Genomic DNA, 21,150 nt, shown 5'->3' on the forward strand with positions numbered 1-21,150 from the left:
TGGAACGTTATTAACATTAAATAAGTCATTGTGTTTCACATTTGAACCTGGCATGACAAACATGGCAAGTCCCCCAGCACTAGCCTAGCCAACGGCTGCCTCCTTTCGAGCCCACATACCTGTGGCTGCATAGCTCCCAGCTGAGCTTTGTACCTTGGTCTCACTGTGTTCTAATGCAGGAGTGGTGGGTGGAGGCTCTTTACTAACTCTTGCCCATCTCTTCAATACTCTCAAGAGTACTAGTTTCCTGTTTGGCTTGCTTTTTGCCCACTCCCAGGATTCAAATTACAGATGGAGAGCTTCCCCAAGAGGGACCATTTGCAGAAAGAAGCCCTCACCTCCAGCCTCTGCCATGTCTCAACAGCTACTACCAGATGGCCAGGCGTTCTCCAGTGCAAGCTGTGTTGATGGTGCATGGTAGGGTGTGGACTTCTGAGCCAGATCATCGGGGTCTGATTCCTGCTTCAAGACTTCTAACTGTGTGACCTCAGGCAAGTTACTTAACCTCTTTGCGCCTGAGTGTCAGAAGTAATCAGTTTAGGCACTGCTGTGAGCAGCACTTGGTGCATAGCAAGTGCTCGGTTGAAGTTAACTCTTACTATAATTCCATTTTGGATTGTTCTGGGAGTAACTCATTCCTCCCCACTTGCCACTTCCCCAAGAGTAGTGGGAGTGGGCGGGGCCTCGCACACAGAGAGATGACAGCCTCATTCTCCTTAAGACCTTCAAGGCCCTGCAGGCTCTTCCTCTTTCAGGTCTCTCCAACCCCACCTCTGCCTTCTCTCCCTGTCGCTCACCTTCTGCAGCCACAGTGGCCTTCTGTTGCTCAGACACGTGTGTCTTTCCTGCCCCAGGAAAGGGCCTTTGCAGGAGCTGTTCCCTCAGCCTTAAAATTCTGGCTCTTCCTCACCTAGGCCTTGATTTAAGTATCACTCCCTCTGAGAGGCTAGCCCTGGCTCCTGATTGCTATTGTCGGCTCTTTCCCTATGGAATGCAACTGCCAGGTGAGCAGGCCCTGTGTGTCTCATTCATGCTAATGTAGGGAGGATGCAAGAGAATTAAAATTTTAATCAAGCCACAATCAGAGACTGCAATATGCTCATCGGCCCTGTAGCCTGACTAGGAGGACACCTTCAGAACAAAGGAAGGTTTCTGCTGGGATTGCTAACCAGCCCATTCTCCACACCTGCGAAGGGGAACAGGCACCAAGAGTCACTCGGCCAAAACCACGGGGAACCTAAGGATTCAAGGCTGGGAACTGCCAGCAGGCCTTTCATCACGCTACATATTCTTACCTTTTAACTCTACATACTCTTCCCCTTCCTCACTGGATGTCCTTATCAAAGGACATGGGAACTAAAGAATAACAAACTGAATCCTCAGAACACTCAGGGTCCCTCTCAGTGCCTTTTCTCTGTCTCTCTCTCCCTGTCCCTCTCACTCTCTGCCTCTGAGAGGAGACCACACCCTGTGGAGTGTTATCTCTTTTCTAATACTTGCCTTTTGACTCCAACTTTGGCATGCATGTTGAATTCTTTCTACACCCTCTGCTGAAGGACCCCCTTCTTCTCTTGGTACTGGGCTTGGTCTCCCTGTCACTTGGGGAAATTTGCCCTGTCCTGCATCAGTTCCAGACCACAAGCGTAGCAAACACTCAATGAACAAATGTTGAAAAAGCAACGGATGACCAAAGAGGTGCTACCCTGAGACGGGGTTCCAGAGGCTCCGGCACCCCGTGGGCAGAGACAAGCCTGGGAGCCGGCGGAGCTGAGTTGGAACCCCTGACAACTATGTGGCCTTCCCTTCTCTGAGCCTCAGTCTGCTCATCTGTAGAGTGTATGATCACACCCCCCTTGCAAAGCCATTTCACAGGCGTGATGTCAAAGCACTTGGCACAACTCCCACCCAGCTCATGCTCAGAAAACAGTGGTCATTCAATTTAGGGTTCATTCCTTGAGCAACCTGGCCTTGGGTCAGGCCCGTCAAGATGCAATGCCATCTGGAAGGGGGCGCTCCGGGACACTGCCATCAGTTTCTGGCAGCCAGTGACAAGGAGTTTCTCCTGTTTCATTGGTGACGGGACAGGTAGAGAAGACAGCTGAACCCCTCCAATGGGAACAAGGAGAGAGGCTGGCCTGCATACTGGCCCTGAGGGTTTCCTCGCCATTTAGTAGATGGTAAGGACTAAAGCAGCTAAGCCTCCAGCACAAGGACTGCCCCCTCACACTCCTCTTCCCTACAAGCAAACTTGAGGACTTCTCTGTTTTGCCTGGTTACTGGGAGTGGAGGTGACCACATGTATCTTACCAAGGCCACATTCAGGATGGCCCTGGCTTCACCAAGTCCACCCTCTCCTGTTTAGCTCAGTCCTCCAAGAGGAGGCTGCCCAGGCCCCTCCTCTGCACCCCTGCCTCTGTCCCAGCAAGTCCCCTTGAGAGCCAGCCTGTTATCATTCAGCTCTGTCTCTGGCCCTTCCGGCTGGGCTGTCCGGTTTGGTGAAGGGCCAATGGCACCATGCCCCCAAGACCCTCAGCACACGTTTCCAAGTTTCCGAGGAGGTGGCCCTACATGTGTCGCACAAACTTGCGACATTCAGTTCTTTTAAGGACAAGCTTCAAAGGAAGGAGGGAATGAGGGTCAGATTGCAAATATGATGTCGATGGAAGGAGCATAAGGCGAGGACCAGCTGCTCTTTGCCCTTCACAGAGAGTATAGCGTGAGACTTCACAGTTTGCAAACGCTTTCACGTGGGATAACTCATTTAATCCCGGCAACAAGCTTAGGAATCAGGTATTCTTTCCCCACTTTTTACAGATGGGGATAGAGAAAGAGGAATGTCTAGAATACTTGCCGGGTGACCCATCAGTGTCAAATTAGGAGCTCCCCGAGATGAGGACCCTGCCTGCTCCACTGAATAGGTGAAGGCCTCGTTCAACCTTGGGGTGTGTTTCATGCTGCCTGGCCCCCTAGAAAGGAGGCCTGCGTGACCGAAGCTGGCAGAAAGATGGGGGATTGGCCTTTGAGCACAGCCAAGGCTCTATAGGGTAAGGAAGGAATGGGTATAAAGAGCTAACAGTATGGTTAAGAGAAGAGGGGTCTTTCAAGAAGCTGGAGAAGAAAGAGAGTGAGCGGTCTGGAACAGAATCGCCTTTTGTAAGAGGATCCTGGGAAGAAAGAGCAGCAGCAGAAACAGTAAGAACAGTGGAGAGATCAGGGCCCAGAGGCAGTTCCCCTGAAACTGAGTCAGGGCTTGGCGTACAGACCCACCCTTTTGCTGGACGTAGATTTCTCTGCCCACAGGAAAGTCGGTCAAACTAGTGGCCCAGAGTGAGGGGCTGCCAGGTGGCCATTGTAATCTGAAGCCAAGGGAGGCTGGAGCCCGGTCAGGAAAGAGGTGGAGGTCTGTTTGCACAGGCTGGGGTAGGAGGCAAGAGAGAGAGGAAGACACCCCAAGGTTGGTCTCAGGGAGCGTCCTCGAGACTAGAAAATGGAATGAGAGGCTGCAGGGAGAGCAGAGTCTCATGAGAGCACACCTGGAATTTCTCACACCCCTCCCGCTTCCCTCCGAAATTCCCTCATGGACCCAAGGTACGCTCAGCACATGACCTAAATATGTGCTGAAGCACAGCCACTGAGCTGGAGAAACTGAGGAGTTTGTTAACAGGTCTCAGTCCCCCACGAGAAACTACCGTTTTTACACCAAAGCAAAGGGCAAGCCATCCTGAGGGCAACTGTTGCCAGGGCAACTGGCACCTCAGCTGTCTTCCTCCCACAGCTCGAAGCCAGAGTCGGGGACACAGGGAGGGAAGCTGCGGCATCCAGAACTTTTAAAGTGCTTGCTACATGACTACTGGGAATTCTAGTTCTGCGTGCTGTGTGTGCTCTTTCCACCAAAGTATATTGCTTTTCAGATAGATACCTTTATTTTCATAAAAGATTTAGAGAATCTGGGAGCTTTGGAAAGTGTTGATTGCGGGTTGGGGGCAGCGATGTGAGTGCAGTCTTTGTGGGGTGCACTGACACCTTATTTTATCTACCTATTGGATGCTTCTGACTCTCAGTGGGATGCCACATGGAGAAGTGATACCACTCAGAGGAGGTGACCGAGACACTGGCCCACGCCACTTGACCAACCCCGCCGTACCAGACCAGCTGATCCTCAGTCAGAGCCTGCCAGCTCTTGGCACAGTTCTGCCTGAGACCTTGGGCAAGTCCTCTCAGCGCTGGACCCGACTTTGCCCATCCACAGTGTGCGATGGGGACTTTCCGGCTGTCGCGGGGTTCTGTGCACCAGCTGGGAGCCAGCGACCAGCAGCTGCTGCCACACTTCAGAGGCTCTGTCATCCTCATCGGAGGAGCAGCGCCCTGAGTTGCCCCCAAGAACCCTTCCCGGCCAGCCAGGAGCTGTCCCTCTAAGCCGCGGGCAGCCCAGCCAGTCCCTGTGCACCCTGGACTGAAGAGAGCCCCCACCCCCTACCTCTAACTGTAAGGCCTTCAGTTTCATCAGCCTACACGGGCCGATCAGAGATGGCAAGAAAAAAGTCAGCTGTGGCTCACCCACCAGGCTGAGTTGAGGGTGTCCTGAGGAGATGGACTGCTTCTGCTGAGCAGCTGGGGTCCTGAGTGCTAGGCGGGCACGGGAACTCCTTCTGTGATGCTCGCCTCTGAGGGTGGCCCGGATTGCATTCGAAACCGCAGGGCGTGGGCTGAGGGGCCGAGCCCAGAGCTCTGCGAGAGCCCACAGGGACCCTGCCATGAGCTCTGGGACCCACCTTCTGCCCTCAGGCAGTCTCTCCAGGGAGCAGAGCCTGCCACCCCTCCTTCCCTGAGCCCAGCTCCCCATGGGCATCTGTCCCCAGGCTCTAGAGTTCTGGAGTGGGCTGAGGGTCCAGCAGAAGGAAGTTGTGCGGGGGCAACCAGGGCTACCTGGTAATGAGAAACACCAGATGTCTGTGAGGGAGAGGCCTGAGGGGGGTCTCCTGAGGGGACACTGGGCTCCTAAGTCAGATTTGGGCAGCAGAGGACAGCTGGGCTCCTTTATAGGTACCTGGGGAGTTTGAGCGATGAGGAACTGGGTGTGAGCCCCCAATGTCTTAGAACAGAGGGGACTGGGAGGAATATTTAATCGGGGTGGGGGGGCGGTGGATATCCTGAGTAGGTGTCCCTCAAAGCTAGCCATGGCCTTATGTTTCTCAGGCAGGACTTGGGAGACACCTGGGCCTGGCTGCTGGCTCTGCCCCAGGGTCCACGCCCTCCTCCGCCGGCTGCCTCGCCCCATGTTTGCCCGTGGTATCCTAGGAACCCGGGCTTCGAGCCTGTAGTTCTGTTACATAACAGCTTCCCTCCCATCCATGGGTTCAGCCCTCCAGCGAGCGGGAGCTGAAGCAGGAGCATGGAGGAAAGCCTCTTCTCCAGACAGGAGACTACCCGAGTCTCCAGTCTGCCAGTCTCTGCCGCCTCAGCATGCACGGCGAGGGAGCTTAATAAGCATCAGCGTCCAGTGCATTTTCTCAGCCGAGCCCTCTGGTCCCATCCTTGTCCCACATGAGCACAGCACCTGTCAGTGGCCACACACTGGCCATGGCTTCCCCAAGCTCGCAGGCCTAGGGGATAGTTCCTGAGTTGCAGTGGCACTCCCCACCGTGTCTCTCTCTGCACCCCAGACCTTCCTCCTGCCCAGGAAGGGACCAAGGGTCCCTCCCTAGCTTGAGATGTCTGTCCTGCCACTGTGCTCCGGCTACCCCCACCCCTTAGGCACCTGGGTTCACAGCCAATGGAGGCCACCTCCATTCCTACCTGTTCTCTTCTCTGGCCAAGGCAGAGAGTGCTCCAGGAGAGACTTGAGGACCTCAGGCATGTCCATGGCCGGGGCCACTCCGATCCGGTCGCAGCTCGACATGGCAGGAGGAGCTTGCTCTGGGAGTTCAGAGGCAGCTGTAGAGGCAGGAGCTGGCTGAGGAGCCGCAAGCTCTGGAGGCGGGCGGGGCAGGAGCCCGAGGCAGCCAATGGGCAGCACAGACCCCAGCCCGCCCGTCCACCCCCAGCTCGGCCACCTGCCAGCTCCGGCTGCAGCCAGGCCTTCCCTTCCCGCTGCCTAGCAGGGCGGGCCTGGCCCTGTGCCAGCTGCAGCACGTGGAGCCACCGCGCCAATCCTCTGACAGAGAGCCCGGCCTGTTATCTAACTTTGCAAAGGGAAGTTCTCCCCCAGGCTGGGAGCCATAAGCAGGGCCTGCCAGGTGAGAACACTGAGCCGGCTCCACGCCCACAGCGAGCGTGCACTGTACACTCAGGCACACTCAGCGGAGGAGCCCTGATGCAAGGGAGAGCAGGGCCTGCCAGGGAAACCACCTCGGGCTGGGACTTGAGACCCCGGCCCGTCAGGCAGCTCGGCACAGAGGAAGAACTGTGTCGGCACAGACAGGCACATGACAGTGCATCGCACAGTCCCCACGGGCTTGTGAGCCTCCGGGGGCTGTTGGTGTGCTTCGATGCTGAGGCACCTGTGCCCTGCGAGGCACATGGATGTGCGTGTGGCATATGTAACTGGGCTCTCCACTGTCTGCAGAGCCTCAAGTCTGTTGTCCTAAGGGAAGGGACAAAACCTGCAGGCTGGGGTCCCTTTAGTCTTCCGGAGAGAAGACGAGGCAGGCGCCAGCAGACGCACTGGGAGGGCAGGCAGAACAGTCACTACTGAAAGGGGGCAGCTCTACGCACCTGGCCCAGGTGTGTCCTGGAGGATGTCCTTCCCACCCTGTCCTGGGAACCTTGGTAGCAATTGGCTGTTTGCTATAGTCCCCTCCCTGGCCCTCTCACCAGGACAATGGCCTCCGTGGTCCCCAGGCCACTTGGATGTGTATTTGAAGCCAAAGTTCTATATGTCACCCTCCACCGAAGACCAACATCAGACTTGGCCAGGGGGCGTCCGCTATTGGTGCTTCCACAGTGATGTGGGATCGTGAACAAGCAGTGCAGTTCTGGGTCTCCAGCCTGAAACTAGTGAATGCTGTGACCTCTGAATTTCCCTTCAGCTCTGGTTCTGTGTCCGTGACACTCCCATTTGGATGCAATAAGCAGTTGCTTCCTTGGACTATAGCTGATTTCTATGCAGTCTTTTGCAGCTTTCCAAAATCTCATTTTGCACAGAATCAAACATACTCTAAGAATGCCTTCTGGCCACACCCCTTCCTAACAGCCCTCGCCTTGTCCTCTAGTTACTCTTCGTCTCTCCCTCATAGCCCTCTCAAACCATGTTCTTTTCCTGAAATAATTAAAATTAATTTCAATTTTTGAATACAAAAAACAGCACACGGCTCAAAGCTCAAAAGCCCACCCCCCACCCCTGACCCTAGGACTTCACCTTTAGAAATGTGATTTCTACCCCTGTCCCTCCTCCCATTCCCCTTCCTCGTAACACATTTAATTTCGTATCTATCCTTCTGGTGCCCTTTGCCTCTGTGACTCCAGGTGTGAGGGTACAGTGGGCCTGGCGTGCAAGCTGCCTCGATCTGCAGGCTGTGGCTGACTGAGGCTGGGCTCCATTAACCATTCCTTGTTCCAAGAACCTCGTGTGTAAGACAGGCTTACCTCAAAGGTGGAGTGGGTAGGTGCCCGCAGAGTGTGATTTGAGGTAACAGGAAGTACCCTACCTATCTCAAAAATACCCACTTGCCGCATGACATTTCATTCTCGGAGATTCGTTCCCTTGAGCTCTCTGCAGACCCCTTTCAATGTACGAATGTACTAAGCCTCTCAGACCACGAACGAGCACTTACTGCGTACCTGGCACTGCCTCGACCTCTAGAGGAATTCAAAATTAAGTAACCAACCCGGGCCAGGCAAGTCCCTACTCTTAAGGAATTTTCAATCCACTGTGTCAGTCCACCTGGCACCCCCACTCTGCATCCAGGGGGTCCAGCTTGTAGCATCGCCTGTGGTCACACAAGGGCCACATCAGCAGGTTGCTGGGTCAAGTGGCTAGGAAGGGCAGAGGTAGGGGGAGATGAGGCCACACATAAGCCTGGGGACACTTGGAAAGGCCAAGTGGCCAATGTGTTGTGACTGTCTGTACTTCTTGGGTATACTGGCTCAAGTCTTGCTGTAGATGGCTCCCCTGGTTGTGGGCATGTGGATGCAGTTTCTAGCAGAGCCCTCAAGGCTCTCTGTAGAGGTGCAGAGCTGTCCCCACTCATATTCGCAAGTCCCTGACAGTCACCCCTCCTGCCCAGATGGCCCCAGAGGCAGGGAGGAGCCCACAGGGGTACAACGGTGGTGGTGGTCACTGCAGCCCCTGTTCATAGGAACGAAGACCAGAAACAGGCCTGCGTTCAGTAACTAGGGGCTGCTCAAACCAACTCTGGTCCCTTGACGAATGAAGTGTCAGCCACTGACTGTAAATATCTAGGTTACATCAGGGCATGAAGACACACATGCGAAATGTAACAGAGAAAAAGCAAGATGCACAACAGTAGGTGCACATCGATTACAAATGACAGTCTTATTAAGCCTCAGTTCCAGCATCACCTCCTCCAGGAAGCCGGCCCTGGCTCCCCAGCCTGGAGGAGGCACCTTCCCTGGCACCTGGAGTATCTGTCCCACCCCCAAGCCTGTCACATCACCCTACACTCCTACTCTTCCCTGTAGGTCTGTCTCCCCTAGCAGATTGGGGGGTCAAGGGAAGCCATGATTCTTCAGGAATTCTCGTATCCCCAGGATCTGAGATGGGGTGGCTGCGATGGGGTGGCTGCTCAGTCCTTACCAACCTGAGCTAAATGAGGACCAGGAGAGATTTAGAATTTATGAGAATTTAAGAATTTAGTCCACTGGGTTCATGGACGTCCTGCCTGTCTCACTCTCTGATTTTCCAGATTCAAAGGAGGCCCTGATGCAGGCCCATGACCGCTGCAGCCTGAGGGTGGGCCTGCGCCTTCCCTCGGGAGCAGTACCTCGCCGTGGCGCTTTGGTTTTTCACCATGTGGTCAGGGGTGCCGAGAACCCCAGATGTCAGCGTTGAAGGGACCTTTGCAAATCAGGCCAGTTCCCAGTGGTTCTCAGTCTTTTTTCTGCCTCCTTTCTGAGGGTCCTGGGAACCTTCGCTGAACGATTTCTGGCTGTAAGATGTGAACACCACACATGCAGGGTTGTTCTGGAGAACAGCTGTGCTGCATCCACAGTGCCTGGCACACAGGTGCTCAATCCAGTCGCTTCTGCTCTTACTCATCTGGTCATTCATTTATCAAGCATCTGAGCCCCGACTGCACACCGGGCCCACATGATTCCGTCCTCGGAAGTCACAGGCTTTGGACCTCTGCTCCTGGGGCCACGCCGTACTACAGTTTGAAGCTGTCTGGTGAACTTGCACTTGAACATGTGCAGGCCCTCCCTTCAGGACCCTCCATACAATCCGAGATTTCAGAAAGTATTTCCCACCCCAGCAGATACAGGTACACCCCACTGAAAGTTCTTGATCTAATACACGGTCTCCTTTTAAAGATGAGGAAGCCCATGTGACTTGGATCTCCCTTGGGCCCAGAGAGCAGTCTGGGTTGCAGCTGGGATCATATTCCAAAGCACAGCATGACCCCTCACCTTTCTGGAAAAGCCACATGCATAAAGGGTACAGAGCCAGCCCTTTAGAACCCAGGATGGTGCACATGGTAAAAGCAGGGAGGTGTGGGTACCACTGGACAGCCCACTAGGTGGGCTGAGAGCAGGCAGGCTGCATGAGTGCCAGCAAAGGGTGACTATTGGGGCCACTTGTGCAGAGCACAACTTGTCCCTGTCAGCAGAGGTGCTGCCTGAGCTGGGGTCAGCTGAGTTGCCCTGTTTACAAAGGGACACAGACCTGCCCCTCACCCCTTGGAATGTCTGCCTTGAGGCATGCCCAGTGCAGGCCAACTCTGCTGCATGAGTATAGAGCAGACCAGGCCCCAGAGTGCAAGTGCCAGGCAGGGAGGAACAGGAGCGACACCTTGGGGACAGAGGTCAAAATGCACACGTTTATTTTCTAGAACAAAGGCTAAAAGAAGCAAGTTTCTTTCATTTTATTTTAAGAAGGACAAAAATTGTTATTAAAACATCTACATTATTATCGAGATACTAGACCTTATGAATATTTAATATTAAAGTGTGGTATTCTTAAATTTTTAATACACAGACATTTTAAAAGGACCCTTAAATTGATTACTGCCCAGCTGAGAAATGCAGCATCCCTCTTTGCCCACCGCTAAGGGGCACTCACACCAGGGACACCTGCCCCGCCCACCATGTTCCCCATGATGTCTCATCCCTGCCTGATGGCGGTGGGCACAGGCCCGATTCCACTCTCTGAGCCTCCCAGTCAGGGTCACGACTGAAATAATTATCCTCATCATTCAAAGTGTACTCCTGTTGCCTGTTCCCCACGACCCCTCCCTGCCTCTTGCTCGAGGGTCCAGATCTGGCCAGGCCAGGAAGGCCCAGATGTCAAGGGCCCCTGGAGAGATAATGGGCTGAAGAAAAATCTGGACTCTAATCCTCTTCCCTTGGTGGGAGACAAACATCAATCATTTCTTCTTCTTTGAGCACTCTTGCTCTCTCCCCGCTAGGCTGGGTGGTCTGGAAGCTAGCCCCCAGGCAGAGCTGGGCTCAGGCAGGGCCACTTCTGCCCCTATCACCTGACCATGGCTCCAGTCCCTGAATCCTCGGAAATGCCTTGATGACCCTGAAAATCCCTCCTAATTACACCAGGATGGCTGCATTTTCTGGCCAAATTCTTTATCTTTAGCCCTCATTAGAAGCGATTCGTTGGATACCACACACATATATAATATTATATAGAGCGATATATTTAATACCTGTGTATATATGCATCACGGGGGCGACATATATACACACTAAAAACAAGGCTGGTGACGACAGACTGCAACACCACGGATCAGGGAAAATAAGTGTCATTGACATTTCACGGCCACCGGCCCCCACCCTGGGTGTGGTCTCGTCTCCCCTCCAGCCACACCGCCAACACCCAAACTCTGCAGTGCTGGCCTGCCGGGGGAAGGGGCAGCGGGAGGAAGGGATGCATGCCACGGTTACTGGGGGAAAGGTTGGGCAGTGGCGCCAAGGGGGAACAGGGTTCTGCGGCCTGGGGTGCCCAGCGTCATATCGCACACTATCAATCCTTGCTTGAGGAGAAATAAGGGGTATTTATGCTCTCCATCTCACCCCCTGACTCCAGCCTTGTTCCCCAGTTCCTTCCGGGGGGCCCCACTTCTTGTGCCAATGGTGTGGGGCATTCTGGAATGTCTAGGGAACCAGGGAAGGCTGGGTCTGCCCACAGTGGGTGGGGTGGAGAGGACGGGGTGCACACGGATATCAGACAAGGGGAACAGGGACAGGGGACTGGTGGGTGGGGACAGGAGCTGGGGATCAGCTGGGGTCCTAGGCAGCTGTTAGGGCTGGGGAGCAGGGAGGGGCCAGGACAGATGGTTATAATTGTATGTCCAGATCTAGGGAAAAAGGGGAAGACCACGCTGGGTCCCCCAAAAAGAGGGATGCGCGTCTGATCCTGCACTGGCCCATGGTGCCCAGGGTCACGTGTTCTCTCTGCATCCCTCTCCCCCTAGTACCTCATGCAGAACCCAAGCCCATGGGTGCCCTGTCCATTACCACCTTTCCTTATCACCCGTCCCTGAGCGGCATGGGGAAGGAACCTTTGCTGCTACACTCCCCACAACCATCCTCAGGAGGGGACTGTCCCTCCATGGGTGCTGAGCCTCCCTTCCCTAGTCCCTGGGTGGCACTGCCTGGGACCCCAGCTGTATTCAGACTGGCATATTCCTGCTCAGAGCCTGGAGGCTCCAGCTGATGAGTAGCTCTCGGTCTCCTGACCATGAGTCTGCACCCCAGCTCCACCTCAGGCCGTGAGCTGAAGACCCTGGACAGGTCACTCTTCCCTTCTAGGCCTCAGTTTTCCCATCTGCAAAATGGACGTTTGGGCTGGGTCATTTCTGAAGGCTCTGAGCATCTACAATCTATATTCAGTGGCCCAAGAGGGAGAGGGGCTGGGCTGGTGGCCTCACTAGAGAGCCAAAATCCAGTGGTCATCCAGCCCAGCCCCTCCCGCTCTTCTAAGCAGAGGGGAAACTGAGGCCCCAGAAGGTAAGTGACCAGTACAGTGTCCCCAGCTCCATTCTGGAGTTGCATTTTAAAGCTAATTGGGGCCTCCAGTCCTCTGTTGTGTCCTGATCTGCCCCCAGGGAGGTGAAGGTGGGGCAAGGATGGGGCAGGGAGGACCCTCCTGCTGCAGATTCAAGTGGGGACCCCAGGCTCCCCAACCCTGAGCTTTGGGCCCCCTTTAGGAGCAGACTGAAGTTAAAGCTGTAGTTGAAGCTGGAGGGGTCAGCCGGGCCCCTCCTTCCCCAACCAGGAGCGCCGGGGGTGGGGGAGGGCCTGCCCAGGGTTTCGGCGGGATGAGGACCCTGGGACAGCTTGTGGCTGCAGCACGTGCACCTGGGCTTGCACACTGGGGAGGTGGGGGCAGACGGGATGGGCGGCCCCGAGGGCTGGGGGCTGCCTGGTGAGGGTGGCCCTCCGCCCCCAGTCCTGGCCTGCCCTGGCCCTTCTACTAGGCCCTCTGTCCCCACCCCCCGGCCCTGACCCTAGGACTTGACTCAGGACCAAGCCCTGGCGCTACTCCCCGGCGACGGCGGCAGGGGCAGCAGTAGGGGCTTCCGGGGCAGCACCGGCAGCGTCGCCATCCTCTTGCAGCAGGAAGTTGTATTTGCCAAAGTCGTCGTCCCGTGGGCACAGCAGCATGTCCTTGCGGGCCTTGGCCAGCTTCTGCTTCAGCACTTCGCGCCTGTCCAGCCACTCGTTGAGCTCCTCCTGCCCGTGAGCGCAGCGGCACTTGTCCCCGTCTGGGCAGGCCTTGCCCTTCTGGAGCCTGTGGAGGGCAGCAGGAGGCTCACTGCCCAAGCCCTGTGCCCTGCCCACACAGGCTGCTAGACCTCGAGCCAGCACTTAGCCACTTAGCCTCCCCCGCCCCCTGCAAGCCTCTCCCGGCAGCTTCAGTCCTGCGGAGAGCGGGCACGTCCCCACCCTCTCTAGCACCTGACCCAGGGCTGCAAGGGATGGGCCTGGCCGAGTGCCACCCTGCCCCCAGCTTCTCACACCCAGGAGCAGCTGTTTCGCACACACCACCCTGTGCACCACCTCTGGGCCAAGAAGAGCCCGAGCGAGCCACCGCCTCATCTCCCCAGGCCCACTGCCCGTCCACCCGGGCCCGGCCCCCAGAGCACCTGTCGCAGAGCCGGAACTCGCCCATGGGGAAGCGATAGGCCCAGCCGCTGGCATCGCTGTCGGACGTAAAGACTTTCTCCTTGTGCTTCTCGGACTGGATGTGCTGCTGCCACTGCTTCTTGCTGTTGCTGTTCTTGCCGCAGAGCCAGCAGTGGTAGCCCATCTGGGGGCACAGCCACCATGGGTGCCCGCTCCTCACGCCTCTGCGCGGGGGCTGAACCCCTCCCCTCTGCCTGTGCCCACTCTGGCCCAGACCACGGCACCAACACGCACGAGGCGTCATTACCATGATGTCGGCGTAATCCGTGGGCATCTGGATCTGCTTCTCCCCTTCCCGGGAACTGATTGGGGTCCCTTCCCCTGGCTTCCCTGGGTTGTGTTTCTTCAGCCACATGTCGTAGGTCTGCTGCATGTCCAGGACTGGTAGGAAATAGGGGACAAAGTGCCTGGTGAGGGGATGCTCCATCCGTTCTGCCCCATAACCCCTGCCAGACTGCGGAGCTGAGGGCATCCCAGGCTCTGCTGCTGCTGGGCCGCCCGGTCGCCCACAGACCAGAGAGGGCGGGGCCTGGGGCGCCCAGAGGAGGGTCCGGGCGACAAAGGGAGGTGCAGCAGGAGCTCTTGGGCCTGCTGATGAGTTGGGGTGCCGGCAGTGAGGGGACACGGGTCCGGGCCCCGCCCTGCCCACTCACTCTTGTTCTCCTTCATGAACGTCCACATGTCCCTCTCCTCCGGGCTGTGCGCGAAGGAGCAGTTCCCCACGTACTGGCACTTGCGGCCGTTCTGCGCGTGGATGCAGAGCTGCGGGGTGAGGGGAGAGCCTCCTGGGTCCCTCTGGATTGTCACCGCCCCAGCTGGAGAACGAGCCCTCCCAGGGCCCCGTGGTACCCCCGGCCAAGGTCACACCGCCCCTGCAGCCCACGCGGGCACTCACGTCATATTGCTGTGGGAAGTTGCGAATGGATGGCAGTGGCCTCACCGACACCCATTTCCTCTTGGCCTTAGACATCACCAGAAGGACCCGCCGCTCCTTGGTCCAGCTGCAGGGCAGCACAGGGGGCCAGTTAGGGAGGGCTCGGGCAGAGCCTCGGGCTACGTGACCTCCACAGAGCGCCCAGCCTCCTCAAGTGGTGCTCGAGTGGCCCCCACCCCTCCCACACGCCGCCCGCGCCCACTGACCAGTGCCGGGCCTTGGCACTGCAGTACTTGAGGTCTTTGTCAGGCTCCACCACCTGCCCATTCCTCCAGCACTGGCCGCACACAAACTTCATCTGCAGGTCAAAGGTGCTGGGCCCATGTGCCCGTGAGGCGCCCTGTCGGAGAGAGGCGAGTGAAGCTGTAGGCACCAGGGCTGAGGCCCTGGGGTCTGTCACGCAGGTGGCCTCCGAGAGTGTTACGGCTAAACAGCACCTTGGAATGGGCTGGTCCAGTATCACTTACTGGTGGGAAGTGACTCCCAACTCTACGCAGAGGCTCAGAGAGGTCACTAACCCACCCACGGGTAAGTGGCCTGAGGATGGGGACTTAGCATGAGGTGGGTGCTCGTGCTTCTTTGCGGGATGGCGCGGCTGTGCCATGGGCACCGGCAGCTTCCACCCTGGCATCTTGTCCTCAGCCCCACGGTGCCACTGGTCCTGCCATTTGATGGCAAGCAAGCAAGCCACCTCAAGCCCATGCCACGGCCAGGCTGGCACAGAAGCTCTATTTCCTAGTCAGTCCAGAGAGTATTATCGTGGTGGGAAGGCTAGGGCTCCTGGTGGCAACAGAGGGTCGAAGCCCATCATGGCATCCTTGGGCAGCTAGGCCCGCACTCATTCCTGGGGACCCTGGCAGCAGACCTGGGCAGGACGAAGGGGGTTTAGAGGAATAGGAAGTGGCAAGAACTCAGTGTTCTCTCTCTACAAGACGATTCTTCAGGTCCAGCCTGAGCCCCTCACTGCTTCCTAGTCAGGCTCCTGGCCAGGACCAAAAATAAACCAAATGCGGGGAGGGGGATGGAAAAGAGGACGGAACAAGAGAGGGACAGAGGAGGGGAGCAACCAGAGGAGAGGAGAGGAAGAAAGAGGACCATGAATGAGGGGGCTAGGGAGAGAGGGGAGGCCCACGGGGGACGGGCAGCCTGTCAACAGCCTGGGCCAGGCCTACCCCAGACAGCCTGCCCTGCCCCTGGCCCCCTGCCACACCAGGAGGGGCCAGGGCCCGGCCTTCTCCCAAGGTGGCACGGTGAGGGAGTCGCCCGTCATGTGTGGATGGCATGCAGGCCTCATATCACGGTCACCATCTCCTGGGCCCTGAGGCGCCCCGCTTCTGTCCTCACTGTTATCTTAAGTTACAATGATCCCAACCTCCTGCGGCAGGACAGCACGGGGCCAGTGCAGAGTGAGGACTCAGCAAGCTGCAGCGTGGTCACCTCCTATGAGCCTCACACCCACCCTGGGAGATGGCAGGCAGGACTATGGTCCCTCCCACCCAGGACCATCACACAGCTCATGGGCAATGTGACTGTACGGCGGGGAGGGAGCAGAGCAAGCTCTGGGCAAGATGTCAGAGAACCCGGGCTTCACCCCTGGGCATGTCTCAAGTCTGCTCTGAGCCTCTGTTTCCCCAACTGCAAATGCCACAATGCCACAGCTCACTTTCTCAGGATCAGAATGAGGATCAAGAGGGACGGGAGATGATACGATCAGTGGATGAAGGTCTGAGGACAACAGAATATTTACATAGTCTCAAGTATCGCCCCCAGAGATATTTATTAATTACAAAGGGGAAAAACATAACTTCACAGTAGAGAAACCTTCACAGCAGAGGCACCTTTAACCATGTTACCGAGTTACCACAGTAAAGGGGCAAATCGGATGATGTGCCTCCCGATGAGTGAACCAAAAAAAAAAAACATAACCTCCTCCTGAGGTCCGAAGAACCATCAGACAACCCCGGATGGATGGGCCTTTTATGAGGCAACCGGCTTTTCACAAATGTCAGAGTGACAAAAGACGCAGAAAGACTGAGAAACTGTTCAGGATTAAAGAAGGCAAAGAGACACGATGGATAAATGCAGTGTGCTACCCAGGATCTGGGGACGAGTCACGAAATCTGAGGAACAGTACGCCAGAATCTGAACAATTACACCAACGTTAACTCTGTGATGTTGATAACGCTCATGTGTCTATCATGTAAAAAGAGCTCTTGTTTTCAGGAAATACACGTAGCCGTAGTAGTTGCGGCTGAGGAAACGTCACATCTGTAACTTACTCTCCAATGGTTCAGAAAAAAGTGTGCACGTTTCTTATAGAAATGCGAGTATGGAATGTAGTAAAACGTTAACATCTGGGGAATTTGCATACGCAAATTCTTTTTTTATTTCTTTTTTAAATATTTGTACTATTTTTACATTTTCTGGTAAGTCTGAAATGATGTCCCGGTAAAGGGATGGGACTGACCCCACCCCCAACGCCAACCCTGGGCCTTACCAAGCTGCTGCTGGCCTTTCCCGCATGAGCCTCCATCTGCTGCCAGTATTTCTTAGATTCCTGGACAATGTCTTCGTGGGTCATGCCTGCAGAGGGTGAGAGCAGACATGGGTGTCCCTGAAGCAGCTCAGTGAGGAGAAAGGCAGGGGTCTGCGAGGCGCTGGTGCTACCCCAGGCCCAGGTGGAGGAGCCCCTTCCCCAGTTAGGCCTGACACAAAAAGTGTCAGGGGTGCAAGGGAACTGCTAGTCTCTGGGCCCATCTGTTCATGCGTGCCTGGGACAGAGGCCTGCTCCAAGCCCTCACAGGGACTGAGGAAGTAAAGTGCGGCCCGGAGTAAGAAAATGCAGGAGAAAGATGTTGGCCCTGCAGTGTGGCATGGCGACTCCGTCTCTGCGGCCAGCTACCAGCACTCTTCCTTGACCCCCACCTCCCTCAGTGGGACCTCAAGCCTGACTCCTGTTTGGCAGCCTCTAGCCCCATGGTTCTTCGGGCTCTGTGCCTAGCCCAGCTCAGTCCACCAGCTCACTGAGGGGCCCAGTCAGCAAAAGGCACATATCAGAAGCTGGTGGCCCGGACCCTCCCAGCTGACTGCTGACACTGAGCTCATTCTCTGGGTGCAGCTTGGCACTTCTCCCACGAAGTCGGCCCTGTTCCCACCCCCTCCAGCCTTCCAGGCCCTTCCCCAGAACTTATGTCACTATCAACCTTGTCCTACGGATACTGCTCCACAGCGGCCACTTGTCATCGGCCGTTTTCTCGGGGCCAGGCACTGCGCCTGACATCCATTTTCCTAATGATGACTCCCAAACATGCTTCTCCAGCCCAGACCTCCTGTGAACTTCCAGTTGCCCACATCCGGTTGTCTGTCCCAGATCTCTACTTGGAGTCCAACAGGCTCAAACCCCATATTCCACACTGAGCCTGGATATGACCCCTAAACCTGCTCCTCCTGGAGCCTCCCCTTCTCGGAAGGTGGCAACTCCATTCTTCCAGTTACTCTAGTAGAAACCTTGGTGTCGACCTTAACGTCATCCTTGTTCTCATACTTTACGTCCGGTCCATCAACAACTCCTGTCGGCTCTGCCGTCAGCATACACCCAGAATGGAACCACTTCCTCCACCCCCGCTGCTCCCCGCCTGGCCCAAGGCAGCCTCCCTGTGGTCCTCCCTCCACCCTCGCCCTTCTACGCGCCCTGCCCGCAGGGTGACTTCTAAAACACCTTGATCAGATCTTACGATTCCACCTGCTGAAACCCCTCCAGACCCTGCACATCGCATTGAGAACAATCCCAACTATTTCTGTCCACATTCGGGTCCCTGCCGACCTTGGCAGCCTCACCTTTGACTGCACCCCCACCCCACCCCTGCGCCTGGCCACCACCACCCAGCACTAAGCCGCTCTGTCCTCACGAACAGTCTTTCTGTACCAAGCTTGTTCCTGCCTTGGGGCCTCCAGCCCTGCTGTTTCTTCTGTCCGAATGATTTCCCCACCCTTCCCTGATCAAACGCCACCTCCTCAGAGAGGCCTCCCCACTGTCTTACCCACACGCCCCAGCCCGAGTCCCCCTCCGTCCTGCTGAGCTCCTTTCCTCATGGCACTGATGCACATCTGAATCATGTCACGCTACTTCATTAACTCTATGATGACATCGATTGTTAGATGCACCATTATTTTATGTTCCACACACACACAAAATACTACTAATTAAATTATGACACGCAGTGGGGAGAAATGTGTGTCCTAGAAGGGATGGAACGCAGTATTTATTACCCACTTGTTATACTGTCTGCCTTGCCCTCACTTACACAGGTCAGTTCTGAGGTCACCGTCTCCTGACACAGAACAGGTGCTCAGAGAATACTTGTGAGATGAATGAGTAAATAGCTTTGACCGTCAACTCCGACCCGGAGATGATGATCACCATTTCACAGATAAGTAAGTGGAGGCTCAGTGAGGGGACATGACTTGCTGACGACCACCCAGGTAGCCAGTGTAGCAGGAGCCCCACTCTGCCTGCCTCTCCCTTCCCCACGGTGCTCCCCTTGGCAGCAGCCAGAGAGGGAAAAACCCAGAATCCTCCGAGCCTGACGGGTCCCTGAGGACCCGTCTTTGCATCCTGTGATGCCCGAGAAGCACTCGCTCCTCCAGAGGCAGTCCCCGCCCCCAGAGGCAGTCCCCGCCCCCAGAACTCCTGAAGTGCCCCCCTGACTGCCTTCAGTCGGCCCATCCACCCTCAGACAGCTGCGGGCCCCGCGGCCTGCCGCTGCCCGGCCCCCACCTGAGTACTGCTGCAGCAGCCAGACTCTGAGCTCGATGAAGCTGTGGGCGAAGTGGCAGCTGTCCTCCCGCAGGCAGCCGTAGCGCACCTCGTGGCGGCACACGTCAAACTGGAAGTGCTCCTGGAACTGGCGGATCTTGGAGTACTTGAGGGAGGCGGAGCGGACGATGTGCACCAGGCACCTGGAGGGCGGGCCGGGGTACAATGCAGTCTGCAGCCCCCAGCCCGTCCCCACCACTCCTGGCAGGGCCCCTCTCCCCAGGGCCAGCAAGCCAGAGGGGAGGGGCTTCCCCCGGGAGCCTCCCACCCTAGTAGCCGTTTCTAGAACGTGGTGGCACAGTCGGTGAGAGGTAGGGGTCTTACATATGGAGAGTCCTGGGTTAGCGCTCCAGCTGTGCGCCCCTCCCCTGGCCTCAATCCAGGGCCAGCTCAAAGATGGAGATGCCCACAAGAGCAGGGCACCAGGTCCCCCAGCTACAAGGCTGGGGGAAGGCAGCGCCTATGGGTGGGAGAAGGGGCCTCTCCCTCTGGTTCCCCAGTGTGATGCTCTAGAACTGACTCTGCGCCTAGAATCAAAACCGAGGTTCCTCTCCGGGCCAGGAATTTTAATTACCCTCATGGCAACTCTTGGTGATTGGGATCATTATCAACTGTATAGATGATGAGACCAAGGGTCACAGTGGCCAGAAATCACTGAACAGGCCATTGACCAGGCTGGGACTTGGACCCAGGTCTGCGACTTCAGGGCCTGGCTGCCGTCATCCTCACTGGGGCAGAGCCAGGGAGTCAGAAGGAGCAAAGGTGGGTGCCTGGCTGACCCGACCCCTCCCACTCCCTGTCCAATGCCGATGTCACAAGTGGAGGGTGGCGGACGGGAGTCAGAGATGTGGCCTCCCACCTGCCTAATGAGTAGCTACTTCCAAGCCTCAGCCTCCTCATCTGTACAACAGAGGCAGTAACTCTGCCCTCATCGGACTGCGGGGACCAGGAAAACACCAGGAGAATATTCTAGCCTTTCCGGTGAACGCTGGGTCTGAGTCCCAAAGGCCTTCGGGTCCCACTCACTTGTTGTTGTAGAAGCTGTGCTTGGCAGCCAGATTGGAGCAAACAGACGGAGAGTCCTTGGTGCCTTTGCTGATGATCCGGGGCTTACTGTCAAAGCAGATCTGTCCGGGGAGGGGGTGGGCTGCTAGGACCTGGCATAGCCACCCCAGGAGGGACAGACTGGGTCCCTGCAGGTTTTGCCAAGTCCCTGAGTTGATGGAGTGAGGAAGAGAGTCCTGGGGTCTGTGGTCCCTGCCTCTCTGGGTCTAGCTCACAGGTGACCTGGGCCTTGGCTCTCTGATCCCGCCCCTCCAGGCACCTGGGGCAGGGGTTACTCCTTGCCTCTGAACCTTAGTTTCCTCAACCGCAAACTGACATAACCACACCTGCTCTGCCCCACAGGGTCACTGCGAAGCTCAGAAACCATATGAGAACTGCCAGGGCTTAGTAAAGTACATGCAGCCACTCGCTGGGAGCTGTGATCCCCAGGCCCGCCTGCTCCCTGAGTTGGCCTGCTGAGTCAGGGGGAAGGGCTGACTGTGCGATGGGTCAGGGGTGGGCTGAGCTGCAAACCCTGCCAGTAACCCGGACCAGAGGTATCTATCGCTCCACAGAGATGAGCCCTCACGTGCCACGGCTGGGCGGGGAGGCAGGGCCTGCGCCAGCAAGGGAATTCGCAACAGCTGGCTGGAGCTGCTGGGATCAGAGCTGAGCCACAGAGGGTCTGAGGACTCTCACAGAGGATGCAGGCTGGACACATGTAGGGAAGTGGACAGGGAGGGACAGCAGGCACCGAGGCTGGCTCAGCTGGACGAGAAGGTGTGGTGGGGTGGCCAAGCCTGGCCCAGGGTGGCCATACGGAGAAAGCAGGTGTGATTATTTCTTTTTGGCCTCAGTTTCCACCTCCACGAAATGAAGGGGCTGGATAGGATCCGGGCTCTAGTGCGATAGGGTCCTCTGAGCCTTTCTGACAGTCCAAGGACCTACTGATTCTAGGGTCCTGCCTCCAAAACACACAGGTTGCAGGACACTCCACAGCCCCTCCCAGCCCTATCTGGGCCGGTGACCGAGGAGCGGCAGG

General features: G+C 56.7%; 2 protein-coding genes across 8 annotated transcripts in view; both read right to left on the reverse strand.

Moving 5' to 3' along the window:
* TEF (TEF, PAR bZIP transcription factor) overlaps window positions 1-6,048 on the reverse strand; it is a 22,206-nt gene extending 16,158 nt beyond the window's left edge. The window contains exon 1 of the mRNA XM_011369049.2: window positions 5,797-6,048. Coding sequence (XP_011367351.1) covers window positions 5,797-5,899 — 103 coding nt within the window. The 5' untranslated portion in view covers window positions 5,900-6,048. The remainder of the gene's footprint in view (window positions 1-5,796) is intronic.
* Window positions 6,049-9,981: 3,933 nt separating this feature from the next.
* ZC3H7B (zinc finger CCCH-type containing 7B) overlaps window positions 9,982-21,150 on the reverse strand; it is a 39,909-nt gene continuing 28,740 nt past the window's right edge. For all 7 annotated transcript variants that reach the window (XM_023535914.1, XM_023535916.1, XM_011369052.2 and 4 more), the window contains 9 exons: window positions 20,091-20,191; window positions 19,026-19,207; window positions 16,746-16,831; window positions 14,455-14,588; window positions 14,210-14,315; window positions 13,968-14,076; window positions 13,562-13,695; window positions 13,275-13,438; window positions 9,982-12,919 (listed from right to left, as the gene is read on the reverse strand). In XM_023535914.1, the coding sequence (XP_023391682.1) occupies window positions 12,667-12,919; window positions 13,275-13,438; window positions 13,562-13,695; window positions 13,968-14,076; window positions 14,210-14,315; window positions 14,455-14,588; window positions 16,746-16,831; window positions 19,026-19,207; window positions 20,091-20,191 (1,269 nt within the window). In that variant the 3' untranslated portion in view covers window positions 9,982-12,666. The remainder of the gene's footprint in view (window positions 12,920-13,274; window positions 13,439-13,561; window positions 13,696-13,967; window positions 14,077-14,209; window positions 14,316-14,454; window positions 14,589-16,745; window positions 16,832-19,025; window positions 19,208-20,090; window positions 20,192-21,150) is intronic.

The sequence above is a fragment of the Pteropus vampyrus genome, unplaced genomic scaffold (genome assembly GCF_000151845.1).
Source record: "Pteropus vampyrus isolate Shadow unplaced genomic scaffold, Pvam_2.0 Scaffold145, whole genome shotgun sequence".
Classification (NCBI taxonomy): domain Eukaryota; kingdom Metazoa; phylum Chordata; class Mammalia; order Chiroptera; family Pteropodidae; genus Pteropus; species Pteropus vampyrus.